The sequence below is a fragment of the Mus musculus genome, chromosome 1 (assembly GCF_000001635.26).
Source record: "Mus musculus strain C57BL/6J chromosome 1, GRCm38.p6 C57BL/6J".
Taxonomy (NCBI): Eukaryota; Metazoa; Chordata; class Mammalia; order Rodentia; family Muridae; genus Mus; species Mus musculus.
In genome coordinates this window covers 152664195-152686261 of record NC_000067.6, presented here as the reverse complement: position 1 = coordinate 152686261, position 22067 = coordinate 152664195, and the positions used below count along the sequence as shown (strand labels likewise).

Here is a 22067-nt window from a genome sequence, read left to right as displayed (position 1 = left end):
CCATCTTCTGACTTTTTGGTGTTGAGTCGTTCCTGTTCTTTATGTATTCTAGATATTAACTCCCTGTCCTATGATTGTTGACAAAGCTTTTTGTTCCCCATGAAGCTGACTCTTCACTTGGCCATTTCCCTTCACAAAGCCCCAAATCAACATGACCACAATTCCGTGGCAAGTGAAGGTCATAGAAAGATGGTGTAAGAATAGAATTGTTCTGAGTCAGAGAGATCTATTTTCAAAATTGGACTCTTCTGTGTGACCTTGGAAAAATCACTCAGGTTCTCCAAGCTCCGGTTGCGATTTAGGAAGGACTTATTGCTTACTGCAGAGAGTGGTCTGTGTAGAACCTTCCAGCACCTCTCCTGGTATTTGGAAGTGCCTCCTCCTCATATGGATCTGACTGCTCATTGATCATGTTTAAGAGCTCTCACCACCCTACTTACTTTTTTTCCCTGCATTATTGCCCCTTATGTGAGGGCTGGTCAATTGCTAAGTCACGACTTCTCCTTCCTCCTGGGGGCAGCATGCTTCTGGATGTAGTTTTAGCATGGCCCTTAATGTTTACCGCCTTGAAGTTGGAAGTCAGATTGCTCTAGTGCTGTTCAGTCAGGAAGCATCAGGGTAGCTTAGCCTTGTATTCATAAAGTCGCTGTTAAGAACTTGGAATCCAGAATGTTCTTGTTTGGTTTTCCTGGAAATAGCAAGGTTAGTCTGTGGTGCTGAGAAAACTGAAAAGGAGTGGAAAGGCCTTTGTATTACCATGGTACAGCAAGTTCAGAACGAAGCATTTGTTTTGGTTCATGGCTTGATGGAAGATGACCCATCATGGCAGAGAAGGTGTGGTGGGAGCCTAAAGTGGCTTGTTATATCTTAGCTACTGTTGCAGGATTTTCCCTGTCCAATTACATTAGTGCAGAGGAGGTCTGTGATTGGGCAGGGAAAAGGAAGGCAGAGCTAAGAGTTGCAGCGACCGGGATCATTTCAGGGTAGGAGGAGAAGAAAGATTGTTGCAGATGTGAACTCACGTGTATTTACCAGCTACAAGAACTTGTGGTATTGTAAGGTTAGATTAATTGGGATAAAGCTTTTATCATTATCAATTGGCTCTGAAATTATTGTATTGGCATCTTGTAAATTGTGATATTATTGATACATAAATCTGATTGGTTAATTAAGCTTTAAGTGTCTTGATTTTACCAGGTTACTGGGTATTGTGATATGCAACCGCGAGGTTGGAGATTCCATTTAGTTACTGGAATGTGGGATCTCCGACTACATGGGTTTATGACTGAGGAAGAACTGGCAGCTCCCAGAACAAGCGAGCCAGATGCTCTGGAGAGAGTTGATGACAGCGGCAGCAGGAGTGAGGGAGCGTGTTTGGGCCCTGAGGAGAGCTGGTGGGAAATATTTTTTAATATTTCCTGAAACATATCAGTCTACAGTCAGGAAGCAGAGATGAACTGGGGAAGAAACTGCCTTCCTCTTTGATCCCCTTTTATTTAGTTTGAAACTGAAGCCTATTGGATGATGTCACGTGATATTCAAGGTGGGTCACCCTCTTCAGTTGAGCTGGTCTGCAATACTATCACTTACGGATACGTTTCCTTGGCAAATCAAAACCCGGTCAGGTTGGTAATGAAGATTAACCATCACAGTTCTGTAAAGGTCAAGGAGGAATGGATGACCTAAGGAAAGAGAAAAGAAGCTGCAGCCCAGCTGGGGTGAACCGGGACTGAGGGTGGAATGGTCCTTCCCTCCAGACAGATGCTGGAATGTATTTCATGAGGACTCTGGAACAAAAATCCCACATTCCAGTCATTTTTCATTTGCTGGTATAGAAATTGAGGTGATTCAGCTTGGTTATCAAATACTGTGATGCGTGTGGAAAATGGGCAGATAAAATGGTCCGACTAGACCATGGCAACATCTGTCCAAACTATAGCCCTTAGCGAAAACCTAATCCAGGATCAAACAGAAGTTCTGCCGACGTACACAAATCACTTAACACAGCTTTTAGAAGACTTTTAGTTGGCTGACTGGCTCTAGACTGAAGGATGATGAGAAATCCAGACATTCTGCTGGGAACGTGTACAGCTTTAAAGAAAGTGTTAAATTCCCACTCAGTACCTATTTAATATATCCCAGCAAGGTCTTTCTCATAGGCTGTGTTGAAAGCACTCCTGGTGTTCCTATATAAAGCAGTTTTCCAAACGGATTTTAACAATCTGATTAAAATGTGAAAACAAAATTTAGTTTTTGGTTCTTTCATTTAGGCTTAAAGGTGTTTTGTTGTTCAGTTCAAAACAATGTATTTTTTTCTTTAATGGATTGTAGAGATGAAAATTTTAAATTTCTCCCCCGAGTATGTACAGGAATACTAGAGGCATTCCCCACAGGACAGTGCGTCCGCACAAGAGGAGGAGAGAAAAGCATGCAGGAAGGAAAAGGAGTTGCAGCATTAATGTCTTTTTATGTGTGTGGCTGTCTTGCCTGTGTGTATGTCTGTGTGCTATGTGTGTGCCTGGTGTCACTGGAGGCCGAAACAGTGCATCAGTTCTCCCAGAATTAGAGTTACAGTTAGTTGTGAGCAACCACGTAGATGCTAGAAACCCAACCCAGGTCCTCTGGAAGAGCAATCAGTGTTTGTGACTACTGAGCCATCCCTCCACCCAGGTTGCAGTATTGTTAGTACAGTTCCAGAGTCCTCACTAACAGACAAATGAGAGTCTCATTAAAAGTAGGTTGCATTCTTTTCCAATATATATGGAGCACAATGCACATCATGATACTCACAGCATTTTCTGGTGAAAATGTCATGATATGACAAGTTCATAATCAAAAAAATTATAAAGAATTCTGTTAAGCGAGGGCATTGGTGAGGTGGCTCAGTGGCTAGAGTGCTTCCACACATACCTGATGACCTGAGCTTGATCCCTGGAACCCATGATGGAAGACTCCTAGAGAAACCTGCCTTCTGACTCCAAAGCCATAGTGTGGCATGATGAAGGGCAGCAAAGACAGCTACCGGGATGTGTGTGTGTGTGTGTGTGTGTGTGTGTGTGTGTGTATGGACATCAGAGGACTTCTTGCCAGAGTCGATTCTTTCCTTCTGCTATGCGTGTCCCAGGGATCAAGTTGGGGTCATCTGGCTTGGCAGCAAGTCTCTTCACCCACTGAGGCATCTTGCCAGCCTGGAGCTCAGAGTTTTGACATCTGCATGACACTCTTCTGTGAATAGCACATTGGCTCTGTGAGGGGAGCTGGAGTGGAGAGGTGAGGCTCTGGGTCAGACACTTCCCCTGTCGCTGAGGTGACACTTGTGAGGTATTAGTCCAGTGCCTGTGGGGTGGTCATATGGTCCATGTCACTGTCAGAGCTGTTGAGACCTCAGAAGAATGGCTCTCACTTCAACGTGGACAGGAAAAAGAAAGCCGACTGCTGGTGTGCCGCGTCTGCTCCCCAGAGGACTCTTGCCTTTTGCCTGTATTCAGCCAGTCAGAGCCAGAGTGTACAGAATTGTGAAACATTTGTGCCAGGGCCAGTCATGTGATTTATAGTTCTGTCTCATTTTAAACTCTCAAGCACACAATCCACAATAGCTGAGCTTTGGATAATACCCGGATATAACATATACAGCCCTAGAACTCCTCTTAGCTGTCCTAGAACACCGAAGGAGCCTTTGTGATCTCAGCCTCAGTTGCTTAGGTGTCCTCACCCCTCCCGATCCCCATGCCCGTCTCTGTGGTTGCCTTGCCAGAATGCCCCACTGAGTGGAGACCAAGATGGGAACCCAACTGTTTCTTGGGCTCAGCAGGAACTGCTGCACACAGAGCAGCCTTTCTCTGGGGAGGTTCACAAAGGCAGTACAAGATCAGTTTGCATATTTCTTTCCTTTTTTTATCAAGAAGTTCTGCCAAATACTATCAGTACTCAGAGAAAATATACAGTCTGAAGGCCAATGGGTCATCTGGCCCAGCAGCTAAGAGCACTTTTGTTCTTGCTGAGAACCAGTTGGTCTCCAGCACCCACATGGCAGGTCACAGTCAACTCCCTCTTCAACGCCCTCTCTGGTTCCCAGAGGAACTGCACATATGTGGTACATATTCAGGCAAAAATCCATACACATAAAATTAAAATAAATCTCTTAAAAAAATCAAGCTGAACCAAGTAGAACTCCTTCCCGATTTAATTTTTTCTACATTTAACTGGACACAGTTACTGCCAGAGTTGGTTCTGACTTCAGATTCTGTTGTGCAATCTTGCTCATTCTCCAGTGAGACCTTTATGTAATGAAAATTCCTTTGCAAATGGTTGTCCAGTGATTGACACTTATTCCAAAATTCCATGATGGCATCTGCTTAATCCTTTATTCTAGTGAAGGGCTTTTAATTAAAAACAAGTGTTTCCAAGGGGCACTGAGATTGAAGCAGTGTAAGAAGTTGGTGATGAGTTGGCAGTCTGACGGTGGAGGTCAGAATAAACTGTGGAAAGCGGGCAAGTTGAAAGCATTGTACAGAATGCAGGCAAACTGCCGCATGTAGGACAGAAGTGCAGTCGGCATTCCAGAGAAGAAGTGTGTGTGTTGCTCTGTTGCTGCCGAGCCTCCTGGTGAGTGGTCCTTATCTATCCATCATGCCGCATCAAACACAACCGACGTTTAACACTGCTATGCAATAATATATTCCCTGTTTATTTCTGCATAGTGAATGCACAATGTGTAAGTGATGAGTCAAACCCCAATATAAGTCCATAGTTATATTTAGCAATATAAGTCCTTCAACTGATATGGAATAATAATTCATATTAGTTTTGCTCCCACTTAAAGGCAGTGAGAACACTATTTCATAAGTCGGAGGTCTCTGCAGTCTCCATCAATTCACATTTAAGAGGAGAAAGCCGAGGCTAGGGAAGGTGAAGTCATTTGCCTCGAGTCAGGTCTCCTGACGACACAGCGCTGCTCTTGTACTAACTCTGAATCTGTGAGTCAAGCTGACGTCCAGGGGCTGCTCCTGACAGATGGGAGAGTTGGAGATGGTAGAAGATAAAGATAAACAAACCGGCTTATCTGGACAGGGCCTCAGCTCATTAGGAAGAAGGATGAGGAGGAAGGGGCAAGAGAGTGGAAATGGCAGAGTCAGACAGTCACGGGGAGAGAGTGGGGCAAGGCAATGCCAAACATATCTGCAGGACTCATTCCTAGCTGAATTTGAAAAATAAAAAGATCTCTTCATGCAGAGGCAAAGAGTTTAGGTATATAAGAGACACACAGAAAAAAAAACCCTCATGTATTATTAATGTTTGTAATAGACTTTGCAGGAGCAGAGGGAAGCCCGACTCTGACAGAGGAAGATGAGAACTTCCAGAGCATTCCAGAAGGCTCTGGAGATGGGGCTCTCTTTTTCCCGTCCAAAGCGTTTAGTGAAAAGAGGGAGGAGAAAAAAAAAAGATGATAATTGATGAGAGATGTGTTATGCCCTATTTATATCCCTAGGAAGAAAGTGAAATTCAATGAAGTGCAGGCTGATTTATCATGCAAAGGCTAGTATGGAGGTAGCAATACAAACAGACTTCTGAGGGCACTCAGGCCCATAGCTTACCCTAAAGCTGTGTTTCAAAAACTGCCTTTCTATGACAGTCACACGTAACTTTTATCAAATGATACGGACACTAATAATAGCAATTTTCTGTGTCCTTAAGCTGCCCCTCAAAATTTACGTTTCTAAGATTAACCACTGTCCATTGACTTTTGCACTTGGCAGTCATTTGGGATGAAGCCTTGAGCTCAGACCTTTATTATAACTGTGGGGAATGCGATCATCTCCAGTTTATAATTATTTTTGAAGGAAAAGAAATGATAGGCCATTAAGATTACATGTGTGAATAGTATATTTATAAGGATAGCATTAGGAAGTATTTGAGAAGAGTAAACAGGGGCTAGAGAGAAGGCTCAGTGGGTAAAAGGCTTGCAGAATGAGCTTAATGACCAGAGTTTGGATGTCCAGCACCCATGTAGATGCTCTGTGGTCATAATGGCCTGCTTGAATCCCAGCCTCAAAAGGTGGGGACAGAGGGAGCCTGGGCAGCCTGCCTAGATAGCCTTGCTGAGCTGTGGGGTTATGATGGGAGATCCCTATGTTAACATGTGAGGTGACACACAGCAGAGGAGACACCCCGTGTCACTCTCTGGCCTCTACATGCATGTGTGCGTGCACATGTGTGCACACAAACACACACTCAAAGTGCCCACATGCCATATGCCTGAACACCGCATACACATAAACAAATACAGATATTAAAAGTACAAATTTAAGTTATAAGAAATACCCCCTTTTTAAGGACATGCATGTTTCTCTCTAGCAATAATCATATTTTAAAAATAGTTGTTTCACCAGTTATAAACTACTATCAGTTTCTTCAATTGATGCAGAATCCTTGGATCTAACCTAACTAAAAAACCCTAATAAAAAACAAAACAAAACTAGCGGTGGTAGAGACGTAAGAATTGTAGGTGGCCTTGGAGACCCTGCTTTGCCTTGTGATGGGGCCATCCTCTGTCTGGGTCGTCTGGAGCGTCCGTCTCCCTTCTCCCTGCCTCTACACTTGGTTTCTTGTTTTAATTTTACTCCCCTGCTTCCTGCAGTGGAGACAGCAGGGAATTTTTCTCAAGAAATTTTAATTTTTAATATTTGAGGGAAGAAAAGTTGCGTCTGTGTTCTCTGATTACATATTTCCCTTTTTGGACATTCCACTTCTTTCCCCAGCCTGGTTCCAACTTAGGACTGGTCTGGCCATCCAGGAGTTTGATCAAGTGATGTTTGGGGTGTTGGGTAGGTTAGGATGTCAGCTTTTCAGAACTGATTTTCATAAGGTTTGTGATGACCTATACTCATCCGTAACCAGAAGAAAAGATTGCCATTGAACGTTACAGCGAGCCCGTCGCGTGTGCGGTGCTGTCGAGTGGCTCACGTCTGTGGGGTTTTGTTTGTACAGAGGCTGGGTTATAACCTTAAGAAAGGGGACACTTAAGTTGTGGCACAGGAGAGGAAGGAACACAGATGTCTCTCGTTCTCCTATTACAAAAATTGTAAAGCTACTGTATAAACATCTAGCTGAGGTTTTTTTTTTTTTTTTTTTTTTTTAAATTTGGTTTTTTCGAGACAGGGTTTCTCTGTGTAGCTCTGGCTGTCCTGGAACTCACTCTGTAGACCAGGCAGGCCTCGAACTCAGAAACCCGCCTGCCTCTGCCTCCCGAGTGCTGGGAGTAAAGGCGTGCACCAACACGCCCGGCTTTTTTTTTTTAAGAAGAAGCAGAGGAAAGAAACCATAAAGGAAAACATGTTTGAAAAATTAAAACGTATAAAATACTTTATGCTCAAAGAGGAATAGGCAACTCAGCCTATTCTTTGTATACTTTGAAGGTGGGCCAGCCAAGGATTTTGCTAAGGGAGGGGTCCTGTGTGACTAAGCAGGTCAGTCAGTCACGCCCGTGTAAAGCCTACAGGAGTCAAAACTGTAGACAGGGATGGAGAGGAAAAGGAATGATCTAGCTCTGGAGAAATCCCCTCCTCCACCTAGCTTGCTCTCACCTGTGGACTCAGGTGTGAGCCTTTCTCCAGGGGGCGCTGTTGTGTCAGAGGAGACCCTGGCACCAGCCTGGGTGGTATGAAAGGGCCCCACTTGAATAGTTCAGCAGGGGTGAGGGGGTGAAGAGATGGGCTTTCCGTGCTGACATGGGAGTAGAAGAGGGGATGGAGACAGTGCCTTAAATGACTTGGGGGAGGAGTAAGATGGGGAGGGGTCGCTTGGGAACCTCCCGCTTCCTACCAGTTACTTAGCTTCTCAGACTCTCATTTCTCACCAGAGTAGATAGTGGTAAACATCTTGTGAGGTTATTGTGTGGCTGAAGTGGAAGTACCCAGCATCATTTATGTTTCTAAGTGAGTAGATCTGATGAGGATGGGTGGGAAAGACTCCGGTGAGGAGGAGGGGAGAATCTTCAACTTCACAGGGCCTTGTAAGAGCTGGCTGCCTCTCTAAGATGCCCCTCAGCTGCCGGTGCTTTGGGGCTGTTGCCAGTGTAGAAATACATCTTTCCCCAAGACAGGACAAGTGGAGTTCAGCGCCAGCATTGAAAATGGGCCAGCCTGCACCCACACTGTGGAGCCGGGAGAGCAGCTGTGGGCAGACAGTAGAGTCCTCGCTGTGGGGTCGCTGGGCTGCAGAGTGCTTACAAATGTACAGTGCTTGCTCTGAGATCTTGTAATCTGTCTAGCTCACCCAGCGACATTTCCATGACATGTAGGGAATGCTGCTGAAGCCATCTCATGTGGTTTCCGCACTCTGTTTTGATTTATTATTTGTTGTTTACAGTATTATCTCCAGTAACAACTGTGGAATTTCCTTCCCACGAATCTGGTCCATTTCCATCTTGCCTGTTTATTTTCAATTTCCTTTTTCTTGGCTTGAAACCTCCCGATGGCCTCTGCCTTGTTTATTTCCTTGCCTGTGTCAACGTCCTTTGTCAGCATGTCCCCTCAGGAACTCTGTCCACTCTTACTGTGCAGGTTGCACTTGCCTGATTTTTATGCGAGTCTGTTATGTGCTCCATGTTTCTACTACTGTGTGATGGCCTGGGCTGGCACTGAGCTCATGGCCGCCCTCAGCAAGCAGTCTCAGGCTTGCTGTCTGTGGCTTCCAGATGGAGCACATGAGGCCCAAAGAGAAAACTCTCTCTGTAGAGACTTGTCTCAGTTTCTCTAGTGTCACCCTGTCCCACTCATTGACTTCATCTTCCACTTACTCTTATTGGCAGCTGGTCACATGAGCATAAGGCCTGTCTTTGCAGATAGGCTCAATTCCCTGAAGCCAGAGCCACAAAACTAATTAATGATCAATTTCGTTTTACAATATTAGCCACTTGGAATACATGCTGAATCTAGACTTGTTCCCTTGTTATGAGGAACTTAGCCCAGCAAGCCAATAAGGTTTAAGGAAGAGATAACTTGACCTTATTACTTGTTATGCGAATTAGCAAAACAATGCCTCTTTCTTACTTCCGGATTGTCATGAGTTACGGAATTATGGGATAATAATGTCTGTTGCAGTAAATCTCTAATCCAAATAAGCCCAGGCAATGAAAACACAACTCAGTTAATATGAATACATGTGCTGTGCGCCTAGATTGGGCAGATCTACCATGACACTATGGTCTTCCCCATATAAGAGACCCCTTAGAACTTACAGTTTCTCCGGGCCAGGTGCTTCTGCTCCTCTTTCCTTCCTCCTCCTCCTCCTCCTCTTCTGTGGTCCCCTCCTCTTTTTCTCCCAAAACCTTAAGCTCCACCTTCCCCTCTTTCTCTGCCCAATCACTAGCCTTTATTTTATAAATTAAGGTGGAAAGAAGGTTTACAGGAAATCACTCGAGTGCTGACTCATTCCTTGTTCGCAGCCCCTCACAGGAGAACAGAATTAACATCAAACATAATCAGCCCCAGGGCTGTCTGCAACAAATGTCAATAATGAATTGACATTCATTTAACATTCACTTATGCTTGCTCTGAATAGGACACGTCTGTAGTCGCAAGATGCTTACAGGGCTTGAAGGTAGAAATGGAGCTGAAAGCAACTAATATAATAAAGTCGTATGGCTGGTACAATCTACAGATCCATCCCATACATGGAGAGAGAGGGTCCCCATTAGTATGGTGTAGACTGGAGGGAACAGAGCGCTCTCTCTCTCTCTCTCTCTCTCTCTCTCACACACACACACACACACACAGAGAGAGAGAGAGAGAGAGAGAGAGAGAGGAGAAAGAGTGCCCTTGGGGGTCTGTATATGTTTTTCAAATGGCTGGAATAGTATGTCCTGTGTGGTAAGCAGTGTAAGAAAAGGGAGGTGAAAGGCACAAAGTGCCCCAGCTATTATGTGAAGGAATTTGGATTTGTTCTCCAAGAAAACTTTAAGTAAGCAGAATACCATGAACAGATAGGCTTTTTGTAAAAATCACCCTAAGAAGGGTGTATTTGTGGAACTTGAAGGAAAGCAAGATTCTAAGGGACAATGTGGTACCGAGGTGGGGTGGAGTGAGATTCTGATGAGAGCTGAAGGAGACCTTCTAGAATAATCTCCTAAAACATCTTGTTTGGCTCCAGCAATAACCCAGAGCCTACGAAGGCAACGTAGCTGATAGATAAACCCTAGTGGGAATCTCTCTCCTCTCCCTGCCCCTGCTTCCCCTGCAGCGACTCTTGTTGTCCTTACTTACTGATGTTGGGTCTGTCACCCAGGGCCTGCTGCATACTAGGTGTGTGCTTGGCAACACCCCCGGCCCTTCATTCTGTCGCCTTTCACAGGTTATATTGCACTATGCCACACTTTTAAAGCTTATTTACAACCTTTTTGCCCTGGAGCCATAGGCCTTGGAGATTTGAGAACAAAGTTACTGAATTATGTGTGTGCCTAGCACAGAGATCTGCATGTGCAGCTGCCCAGGGTGGGTTTGAGGAGTAAAACTCTTGATGCTTTTGCTAGTTTCTTCTAACCTGTGAATTACAGAATGTGAAGAGCGTGCACATGCACGTGCACATGCGCACGCGCACACATGCGTGCGCACACACACATTTCCTATGACATTTGTATCACAGAAGCTACAGAGCTGACTCAGCTATTGAAAGCCCATACTACTTTTGCAGAGGACCCAAGTTCTCTTCTCAGCACTGACATGGAGCATCTCAAAAACACCTGTAGCCCCAGCTCCAGGGTGTCTGATGCCCTCTTCTGGCCCCCAAGGGTACCTACACCCATGTGCACTTATCCCACCATATCCTTCCATGTAATTAAAAATAAAATCCATTAAAAATAGAGTTTGTGTCACTGTCCATTATCAAGATGTATTCCTTTTCTTTGGGAAGACTGCAATAAAATACCAGTAATAAATATTTGAATATAAAAAGTGGACATAAACCAGGCGTGGTGGCGCACGCCTTTAATCCCAGCATTCCAGAGGCAGAGGCAGGCAGATTTCTGAGTTCGAGGTCAGCCTGATCTACAAAGTGAGTCCAGGACAGCCAGGGCTATACAGAGAAACCCTGTCTCAAAAGAAAAAAAAGTGGACATAAGAGTAATGACTGTTATAATATTGTCTTCAGAGATTTCACTGTCCATACAGTAATTTGATTTCATATTTTTTCAAGTATGATTTTTTAAATTTTAATCTAGATTGTATTTTATTCTTCCAGCAGATTCGTAATGCCTCCTGCTTACCTCTTTCAAGATGGAGGGGACATCTGTGGGAGAGCCTACTCAAGTGGTGTCTAAAGTCAAACTTTCCACAAAAGGAGAAAACACAGGACACTGGCTGGTGGATGATCATGCTCGAATATGGGAAGTTTTGAAGACAGAGGAGGTAAGACAATGCTAAGCAACAGAGCTGGCACATTGATGGATTTGCTCATACCCAAGACGAGAAAAGTTTCTGCTGTAGCTGATACTCCATGCCAGTTTGAACATGTGTTCAGGGAAGTAGGCACAACTAAGGCTGGAGAACAATAAGCTAGAGATATGTCCCTTAGACATTATTGATGACACAAAGGAGCTAATAGTATTAGCAACTGAAGCATAAAGTAATGATCTGCTCTCAGATGCATGGAACCTGTCCTCTGGCTTAGATAACCCAGTGGTATAGATGAAGGCTTCTTCTTCCTGTCTTCTTTCCCAAGGTTGCTCTTCTGTGATTTTCTTCTTTCTCAAGGCTTTTACTGAAGTCTTAACAAATACTAGTGTTGTGTGTCTTTGTGTGTGTATGTGTGTGTGTGGTGCAGAAGATTGAAAGAGGGCAAAATCCATTCATTAGTGGAAGTGATTGATATATTATGGCTTTTATTTTATGATGTGTTTGTGATAAGCTCCTAAGTAATGATGAGGGCTGGAAGGAACACGTCCCTAAGGCACAATGGAATGCGAAGCTATTACAGGATTAGTTGTGCGGATGGAGGTGAGAACCTGAGCTTGGGGAAGGCTAGGCTATAAGGATGGATGGAAAGAGCATCTCGGGGAGAAGGCCAAAGCGTGCAACTTCAGGACAGCCGGTGTGGAATGGAAAGGTGATGGGGGAACTCTGAACATTGGTGGCAGGTGGTGGGAAGGGGAAGAGTATCTTCAGAGGGCTCACCCGGGAGCTGTCACTGCCTGAGAGAGCTGTCCAGGGCCTGGGCCACGTCTTGCAAGCTCAGGAGAATAAGTTCTCATATATCTAACCACAGGGTGCTCCTAAGAAATGCAGTGTCATAATGAAAATAATAACGGAAGGGCGCGACCTCGGAAGGCAATGCTTGGCTGAGTGTAGACATGCCTATGTGAGTCTTCCCACTTTAATGCTTGGCTGAGTGTAGACATGCCTATGTGAGTCTTCCCACTTTAATGCTTGGCTGAGTGTAGACATGCCTATGTGAGTCTTCCCACTTTAATGCTTGGCTGAGTGTAGACATGCCTATGTGAGTCTTCCCACTTTAATGCCTATTGATGCTTGGCTGAGTGTAGACATGCCTATGTGAGTCTTCCCACTTTAATGCCTATTGATGCTTGGCTGAGTATAGATATGCCTATGTGAGTCTTCCCACTTTAATGCCTGTTGATGCTTGGCTGAGTGTAGACATGCCTGTGTGAGTCTTCCCACTTTAATGCCTGTTGGGTGACTTTTTGGGTTATTTAATTTACAACTTGTCAATTATTTTTCTAAAGTGGTAATACCAATTTGTTCTCCCACCAATAGTATGCAAAAATTTCCACTATTCTATGTATATGTTAACTCTTGGAATTACTAGATTTCCTAATTTTTCTAATCTTGTTGATACACATTTTTAAAATCAGTTCTTTTGCATCATAGCCTTATCTGAGATTGCTTTTTATAAAAAGTTTTCAAACATGTATTTTACATTCTGTATATTTATTCTGTGAATGAACGGTCCTCACCAGCTAGAGCTTGCTTCTACTTTCCATTAGTGTTTATTTTTCTGAGAGTTACAATGTAACGAATCTCCCCCCCCCCCCAACAGTATGTGAATTGATATCTTTCTTTAATCTGGAAGTCTCTCCAGAATTTTCAATTCAGATTTCCCCACATTCTCCTCTGTGCGTCCTACCCAATCTCTACTTTCTCGTTCTTTGTTTCTGCTCTGTAACTTCTTTCAGAGTCACCGAGCTTTATCCCTATTTGTACTGCATTCTCATAAATTTTATGACTATATTCCAACCACTAAATTATATTTTTACTTCTGGAAATACATTTTTGGTTATTGTTTTTCTTTTCCTTCTTTTTAAAAAATTAATTATTTATTTACATTTCAAATGTTGTCCTCCTTTCCATTTCCCCTCCAGCCCCCCACCCCATCTCCCTTCCCCTTTGCCTCTAAGAGGGTGCTTCTCCACCCACTCTCTCACTCCCACCTCACCACTCTGGGCCATCAAGCCTTCACAGGACCAAGGACCTCCCCTCCCATTGAAGCCAGATAAGGCCGTCCTCTGCTACATATGCAGCTGGAGCCATGGGTCCCTCCATGTGTACTCTTTGGTTGATGGTTTAGTCCCTGGGTGCTCTAGGGGACTGGTTGGTTGATATTGTTGTTGTTCTTCCTATGGGGTTGTAAACCCCTTCAGCTCCTTCAGTCCTTTCTCTATCTCCTCAATTGGGACTCTGTGCTCAGTCTAATGGTTGGCTGCGAGCATCTGCCTCCATATTTGTCAGGCAGCTATATCAGACTCCTGTCAGCATGCACTTCTTGGCATCCACAATAGTGTCAGGGTTTGGTGTCTGTAGATGGGATGGATCCCAATGTGGGGCAGCTTCTGGATGGCCTTTCCTTTAGTCTCTGTTCCATTTTTTTTTTGTTCCTGCATTTCCTTTAGACAGGAACAATTCTGTTTTAAAAATTTGGAGATGGGTGGGTGGCTCCTTCAACTAGGCGCCTTGTCTATCAACCGATGGTCTCTTCAGGTTCTGTCTCACCGATGTTGGGCATTTCTGCTAATGTCATCTCCATTGGGTCCTGGGAGCCTTTCACATCCATGGTGTTTGGGATTTTCTAGTGGTTTCCCCAGTAAAGCCCCACCCCACCCCACCCCACCCCACCCCCAGTGCTACATATTTCTACTCATTATCCTGGCCTTCTGGACTTCTTTCCTGTCTTCCCCCATACCTGATCCTGCCCCCACTTTTTTCCTCCTCTTCCCGTCTCCCATCCAGGTCCCTCCCTCCCTCTGCCTTCTGTGATTAATTTGTTCCCCCTTCTAAGTTTGATTGAAGTATCTACACTTTGGCCTTTCTTCTTGTTAAGCTCCATATGGTCTATGAATTGTACCGTGGGTATTCCAAGCTTTGGGGTTAATACCCACTTATCCCGCTGTCTCTGGGTGTAGGGGGATCTGGAGCACCCGATCTGCCTGGGCAGAGTTGTAGATGGGAAGGAAGATGTAGCCGTGGCAGGGCGGAGAGGTCTCTTATCTGCTGAGTTCTGTGGGGGTTCTAGTTAGGCCGGGCATTGGGACAGGGGGGTCTCACCATGAGCCTGATTATGATGGACTTCTTGGGAGTCAGACTGTCTCTGGGTGTGAGGGAGGGGCTCTTGGTCATTGTTTTTCAAAGTGTCATTATTTGTCTCTTTGGGCTAGAGTGTCATATTTGGAGCTAAGTGTTTGATTTTCAGAGTAATGACTAATCACAGCTATTCCATTTAATGATCTTAAAATATAAATATTACAAATATTTAATTTTAAGTTATAAATAAAATATTTAATAGAACATATTTTCTTCATAGAAGGCTTATGTATGAAAATACCTTAATTGAACTATACACATTATTAATGTTATGGATTTTCTGAGGTAAAGTCTTGCCATGTAATACAGAGTGGTTTGGAACTTGCTATGTAGCCTTGGGCTGGCCTCAAATTCACAATCTGCCTGCTTTAGTCTTCTGAGAGCTGGCATTATATTTGTACAGCACTGGGCTTGACCAAACTACATATCAAACAGACTTGTTATATCCTCATCATATTCAATAAGGCTGATCTTGATATATGGGCTTGGGACAGAGGGACAGAGTTAAATCAATAAGGTGGTGATTGTAGGGCAGTAGGGTGGGTGTGGTGATAAAAGTGCCCACAGGGGAGCTGAGAACAGTGTAGCCCCGTACGCTGATGTGGCCGTGGGTGACAGAGAAAGCAAGCATCAGAGCAAACAGTGTCTGAGTTCATGTTTAAGAGAAAAGTGGAAATCAACCCAGCAAATAGAATTCTAGAAGGGAATTCGGTTGACTATCCCTAGGAGAAGGACATCTCTGTGTAGAATTCTATCCTAGAATTTTGAGTTCCTGTAGCAGAAGAGAAGTGGCTAGAGAGGATGCTGAGAGTAACTGAGTAATGGGAGCTTCATGATGCTCACCCGGAAGCTGTGCGCCCTTGGAGTCAAGGGGGGCTTCAGGCATGCTGGGTTAGGTTTCTGAAAGTCCCTGTTAGATCTGTGTGGAGTGGCCCAGAATGTTTCCAGACCACTCTCCCTTACACTGCCCCTTCTCTTCTCTGGCTTCGCTCTGCGGGTCAGTGCTGAACTAGGGATTATTTGAGGATGTTCTTTTTTTGCAAGATGGTAATTTTCTTTTCCCAATAAAACTGTCCTTGAGACCATGTTCTTCAGTTTTAGTTTAATTCATTTATAAACCTCAAAGCACTGGCACCCTACTAGGCATGGATTGAAATAAATACCTGAGTGACTGGTGAGTTTTTTCATGATTTCATAGTCAGATGTTGTTCTACTAACTGGTAATGTATACCATAGTGCTGTCCTCTGTCCTCTGTCGTGTGTGTGTGTGTGTGTGTGTGTGTGTGTGTGAGAGAGAGAGAGAGAGAGAGAGAGAGAGAGACAGAGACAGAGAGAGAGACAGAGAGAGGGAGAGAGAGAGAGAGAGGGAGAGAGATTTGATGTGTTCTTGAGGTAACACTAAGTTATTGTGATTTAGTTTATTATTTTTGCCGTATTGCTGGCTGACTCTTCATTGGATTGTCACTAACCTCTGGACGTAATCTGTTTTTGGTTTTTGCATGTGTGAGAAGGTCACTAAAATACAGAGTATTCTCTGGCTCTGGGACAGAGACTTTCTCTGTGTGGAATGAAGGCCTGAGGGGCCTGAATGGAAATAGGACGTGACCTTTCTCTCTCCATCCAGCTGAGGAACGCCCACCCCCACCCCCCTCATGTTGTCACATCCCATTCTTGAGGGAGGAAATAGTAATGTGTTAATCATGCATGCTTTGGGGGTTAAGTCATACTCATGAGGGACATGAAGAGAGGGATCTTGTAAAAAACTGGATGACAGTTTGGACAAGCAGTGGGAGTATGTTGTGTTAAATTCTGAGGATCCAGCTCTTGAGCCATCAGCCTAAAGGCGGGGTTGATGGCAGAGCCCAGACTCTTCTTTACAGTTCTTATGAATTTCTCTTTTTGTCTGCCAGAGTTTTCATATGAGGCAAAGAGACAAAAATGTACTTGCTAGGAAGTTATTAATGCATAAAATGCTTTGGGGGCCTGAGGTCCGAGATGAGAAAGGTGACATCATCAGGCGTGAGAATTCGATTAGTGAGATTGGATGCACTTGAGCTGCAGCCTGGAAAGGAGAGGAATAGTACTTACCGAGCGCCTCCTTTGTAGGAAGAACTCTGCCTGGCAAGTCAGACTCCATGGCTTTACTGATGGCTTTGTTTTTGTTTGTTTGTTTTGTTTTGTTTTTCATTTGTTTTGTAAGAGAGAAAGAAAGTATGTGAAGGTGGATGTGTAGGGACGTGAGAGGATCTGAAAGAAGTTGGGGAGGGGAAGAATATCATCAAAATATATTGTATGAAGTACTCAAAAGAATAAATAAACACCATAAAAAAGAACTGTGTGTGGCACGTTTATATTTTATCAATATATTCAACTGTCCTAGCCCCAGGAAAATTTCATTTTACTCATAATAATTTTGAAGATTAGAGATGAAGGCACATGGCTGAAGCTAGGTGTTTGGCAAGTGTCAGAATTAGGGTGAAAGTCCCTTTGTCTGTGTCCAGTTCTACACTCTGGTTTCTTTGTGAAGCTGCCTACGAGCTTCAGGATCAGTCCGATTCTGTTTACTTTCTGTGTGCAGACCTCAGTCTTTGCTGGCTCAGGCAGTAGTACAGTTCTCCGAGAGCATGGCTCTGCAGTGTCCTGTAAACAGACAACCAAAGGCCCATCAAAGCCACCACCTTTTACACTCTTGACCTTGTCGGCAGTCTTTGTGACAGAGTTTCTGTTTAGGTCCCCACTATGTAGTATCTGTCTTGGTTTAGGCAGCTAGCTATGAGATAGCAGCTGAGACAACCAAGCTTGTAACTAACAGGCAGTTATTTCTCCCAGTTCTAGAGGTAGGATATTCAACATGGTTGGATTCCAGTGAGGGTTCTCTTCCAGGTAGCAGACAACTGACATTTTACTGTGTCCTCATGTGGCAGAAAAAGCTGGAGAGCCCTCCAGGGTACAAACTTTGGGGAATAATTTCAGTTATTATCAATATTCTGGTATTTCTTTAGCTCCACACTTTGGAAATGGCATCCTGAAACACTAAGCTCTTTGTAGACTTGTCTGTGTTTCTGAGATGTATTCCATATTCCAAGCTATTGATCTGAGCAGCCTGGCTGAAACTTGTATGCTTCACTGATTCCCTCAATACCTGGTCCTTCCTTGGACATTAGAGCTGCCCAGAAGCACATCACATGTCCTTGTTTTGTGCTCGTTAGCTAGGCAGTCATGTGTGGTCATAAGAGGGACATGAGAAACTTTTGGGAAAAAAAATAACCCAGTTTGTCATGATCACATGAGATAAAGCATGCCACACAAGGCTGAGTAAGAAGAGAGTGGTGTTCAGGAAGCAAGTGGGGGGGGGATTTAAACCAATCCTATATTGGGGTTAAGCTATTATGGCAAGGCAGGGCAGGTGAACAGCTTAGGATTGGCTAGTGTGAGGAATTTCAATTGGCTTTGGGCTGATTCTAGCTGCCTGACACCTGCCCAATGAGATTGAGATAGAGATAGCATCTCATGACTGTAAGATTGTTATTAGACGCGTTCTCACGACCGGCCAGGAAGAACACCACAGACCAGAATCTTCTGCGGCAAAGCTTTATTCTTACATCTTCAGGAAAAGAGAGCAAGAAGCAAGAGAGAGAGAAGAGCAAGAGAGAGAGAAAAGCAAGAGAGCGAAAAAGCAAGAGAGAGAGAGAACGAAACCCCGTCCCTCTTAAGGAGCATTCTCCTTCGCCTCGGACGTGTCACTCCCTGATTGGCTGCAGCCCATCGGCCGAGTTGACGTCACGGGGAAGGCAGAGCACAAGTAGTCATAAGATACCCTTGGCACATGCGCAGATTATTTGTTTACCACTTAGAACACAGGATGTCAGCGCCATCTTGTAACGGCGAATGTGGGGGCGGCTCCCAACATCTCCCCCTTTTTCTTTTAATAAGAGCAAATAGGCCACCCATATTAATGAGAGTGGAGATAGAGGTCAAATCCCCAGTGTGTAGGTAAAGGAGCCATGTACAGGATTAGCTCTTAGGCTTACAGGCTTTTACCCAGAGCAACCCTGACCTGCTCCCGTGTCGTTTTGCCTGGGGGAAGGGAACTAGGACACTGAACCTTCATGAAAGATGACATGTCTCCCTAGAATAGGCTCATATATGCCGCAGAGCCTTTCCATTGCAGTGCTTAGCCTTGCAACTCTCTCGGGCTGCTGAAGCACACTCACTCTATCCCGTGCAATGAGTCTAGCCTCATGGGATATAAGAGCTGAGTGGCCAGCGACCTATTGCCTAAGCATAGATAACCATATATCAGGGGGAGCTCCATGTTCTAGTCCTGCAAGCGCCTGGGCAATAACCACCTTGTCTCTCCTAGTTTAGGCCTTAAGCTTACAGACCAATCAAAGAAGCAACACTAATCCACAGCAAAGTGTATCTCCAAATAATATTAATCCCACCCATTTTTTAAAGAAAGAAAATGCTGAGGAGATCCAATTGGGTAATCCTTTGGTCAGGGACAGGTCCAAGCGCGTGGAGTTGACCTGAATGATGGCAAGCCTCGAAGGGTCTGTTCAAATTCAGCCATCCAATTCTGTAACATATACTGAAAAAGACTTTTTGACAAATTAGCTGCCCTAGTAAATTTAACATACTGAATGGAAATAACACACAATCCCGGAAACTTTTGTTCACATCCCTGCTGAGTTATTTGTCATAATACATCTAGTTGTATCTGGACAAGATCTATGAGTTGATTAACCAGCATGAGACCTCTCTGTATCTTGACATTAACTGAGGCCTGTTCATCTATGACTGTAGTCACTGAGGCTGACAAAGTGTTAATGGTGTCAGTCATCTGGACCTGTCCAGACAGAGCCAAGGCTGTCTGAATTAAGGCCAAACCCAGTTCCCAGTTAGTGGTAAAAAAGCAGGAGAATACTTGAGCATTATACATCACCGTCATTGGGAGTGGAAATGTCGACATTATCCCCCAACGCTGCTCTCTCTTTATTATTGACGCCCTGGACATCACCAAGACGAGGGACATTAGTATTCCCTTGGTCAGTCTGGATTTTTCGGGTGAGTCTTTCTGGTACCCAAAATGGGTTGTCTTCATTCTGTGGGAAAACACAGATAGCTCCCCTGGATCTTATCAAGATAGGATCCGGGCCATACCATTTATTATCAAGGACATTTTTCCATTTAACCATCTCATTGGGCCTATCTGGCTCTGAACAATGACGTTCAGCCGCAGTATGGCCATGAGCATCAATATTTAAAAAATTGAGTGTAAAGAGTGCCAAAGACACCGACACTCTTGGTGCTCGGGGTACAGTCTCCTCAAAAGTTCCCCTCTTCTGTTTTATAAGATAGGTTTTGAGGGTGCGATGCGCACGCTCAACAATACCCTGTCCTTGAGGGTTGTACGGAAGTCCAGTCAGGTGGGTCACGTCCATCTGACGGCAGAACTGTTGGAATTTTTGAGACGTATAAGCTGGTCCATTATCAGTCTTAAGGAGTCTGGGTTTCCCCCAAGCACTCCATGCCTCAAGGCAATGTTGAATCACATGTGAGGCTTTTTCTCCGGTTAATGGAGAAGCAAACATGATGCCAGAACATGTGTCAATGGACACATGGAGATATTGAAGTTTTCCAAAGGAAGAAACATGTGTAACATCCATTTGCCAGACCTGTAGAGGTCGAATACCGCGTGGGTTAATTCCCACATGAGGAACTGGCAAGAACTCACAGCAGCTTTGACATTGAGTAACAATGTCACGGGCTTCTTTTCTTGTCAAGGAGAAACGACTGCGTAATGTTTCAGCCGTCACATGAAAATTATTATGAAAATTTCTTGCAGCCTCTACCGGGGATGATAGGGCAGCAGCCACCACTTTAGTGGCCTTATCTGCCAAATCATTTCCCAGAGCCATGGGGCCAGGTAGGCCTGAATGGGCTCTAACATGAGTAATATAAACAGGAGATCTTCTAGATAACAAAACTAATTGTATCTGCTGAAAAATATTGGCAACTCTACTGGAAGGCTTAATCACTCCAGCCACTTCTAAAAGATTTACTGCATTAACCACATAATAGGAATCTGACACAATATTAAGGGGTTTTAAAAAGGTTTTTAAAACTTCTAAGACCACTAAACATTCTACCACTTGAGGTGAATTTTCATTATATTGTTTGGATACCACTTTACCATTAGCCACATAGGCACCTATGCCAGTTTTTGATCCATCAGTATATACCACAATCCCATTTTTAAGTGGGTTTCTTACTGTTATTTGTGGAAACACAACAGATTGATTTTGGGCAAACTGTAAGATTGGATGTTTTGGATAATGGTTATCTATTTTTCCTGAAAAGGAGGTAACTAAAACTGCCCAATCATTAGATGCGGCTGCCAAGGTTTGAACCTGTGCAGCGGTATAAGGTACAATTAAAAGATATGGACTTTGCCCAAAGTGGGTGATTGCTGCTTTTAGGCCTTTAAGGGCAAGCTGTGCAATTGCATCAGGATACCAATCTATTATTTTAGCTGGGGATACGTTTGGATGGATCCACAACAATGGCCCATTCTGCCACAAAACTGCAGTTGGCAATTGTGCTGTCTTAAAGACACACAAACTGAAAGGCTGCGAATCCTCAATACGTTGTAATTGTGCATTCTGTAAGGCCTTTTCCACTTTTTGTAAGGCCTGGTTAGCAGCTAGAGTAAGAGTCCTAGGGGAGGAGATATGAGGATCTCCTTCTAAAATACTAAACAAAGGCCTTAATTCAGCAGAAGGAATCTTTAAAAAGGGTCTGAGCCAATTAATATCTCCCAACAGCTTTTGAAAATCATTTAAGGTATGGAGGTGATCTCTTCTTATCTCTACCTTTTGGGGCACAATCTTATCTGGGGACACCACAGAGCCCAAGAATTGTCCTGTATCAGAAATTTGGACCTTTTCTGTGGCTATCTGTAAACCCCACTGACTTAAAGTTTTAAGTAGAAGAGGATATGCCTTTTGTAGCATGGTAAGGTCTTTATGGCACAGGAGGATGTCATCCATGTAAAGGAGCAAAATTAAAGAGGGGAATTGTTCCCTCACTGGCAAAAGAGCTTTTTGCACATAAAGCTGGCACATTGTAGGACTATTGGACATCCCCTGTGGTAAGACCTTCCATTGATACCTCTTATCAGGTTTAGCAGAATAAGCTCTCTGACCCGTTAACAAGTCAAAAGTCCAATCTCTCTGCTCTGGAGTCAAAGCAGCTGCGTTTGCTCGGGCCTGCGCCTGTGCAGCTTCGTGCCAAAGCGCTTTCCATTCCATATATTTGCCCATACTAGGGAGAGCGGCTTTTACAACCGTCTGCCAATCGGCAGGAGTTAGTGCCATGCCAGCGAGCCTGTCTAACTGCGCCAAGGTAAAATTAGCATTGGTTCCGTATTTACGAACCGACTCGGCAATTTCCTTAATCTGTACGTATTCTACCGGA

General features: G+C 44.2%; 1 protein-coding gene across 4 annotated transcripts in view; it reads left to right on the top strand.

The window, feature by feature from the left end:
- Rgl1 (ral guanine nucleotide dissociation stimulator,-like 1) overlaps positions 1–22067 on the top strand; it is a 249547-nt gene that overhangs the window by 80047 nt on the left and 147433 nt on the right. For 2 of the 4 annotated variants that reach the window (NM_001346119.1, NM_001346118.1), the window contains exon 2: positions 11239–11402. In NM_001346119.1, the coding sequence (NP_001333048.1) occupies positions 11271–11402 (132 nt within the window). In that variant the 5' untranslated portion in view covers positions 11239–11270. Of the gene's footprint in view, positions 1–11235; positions 11403–22067 lie in introns of all 4 variants that reach the window. The other 2 variants (NM_001346117.1, XM_006529266.4) reach the window with 1 other exon arrangement.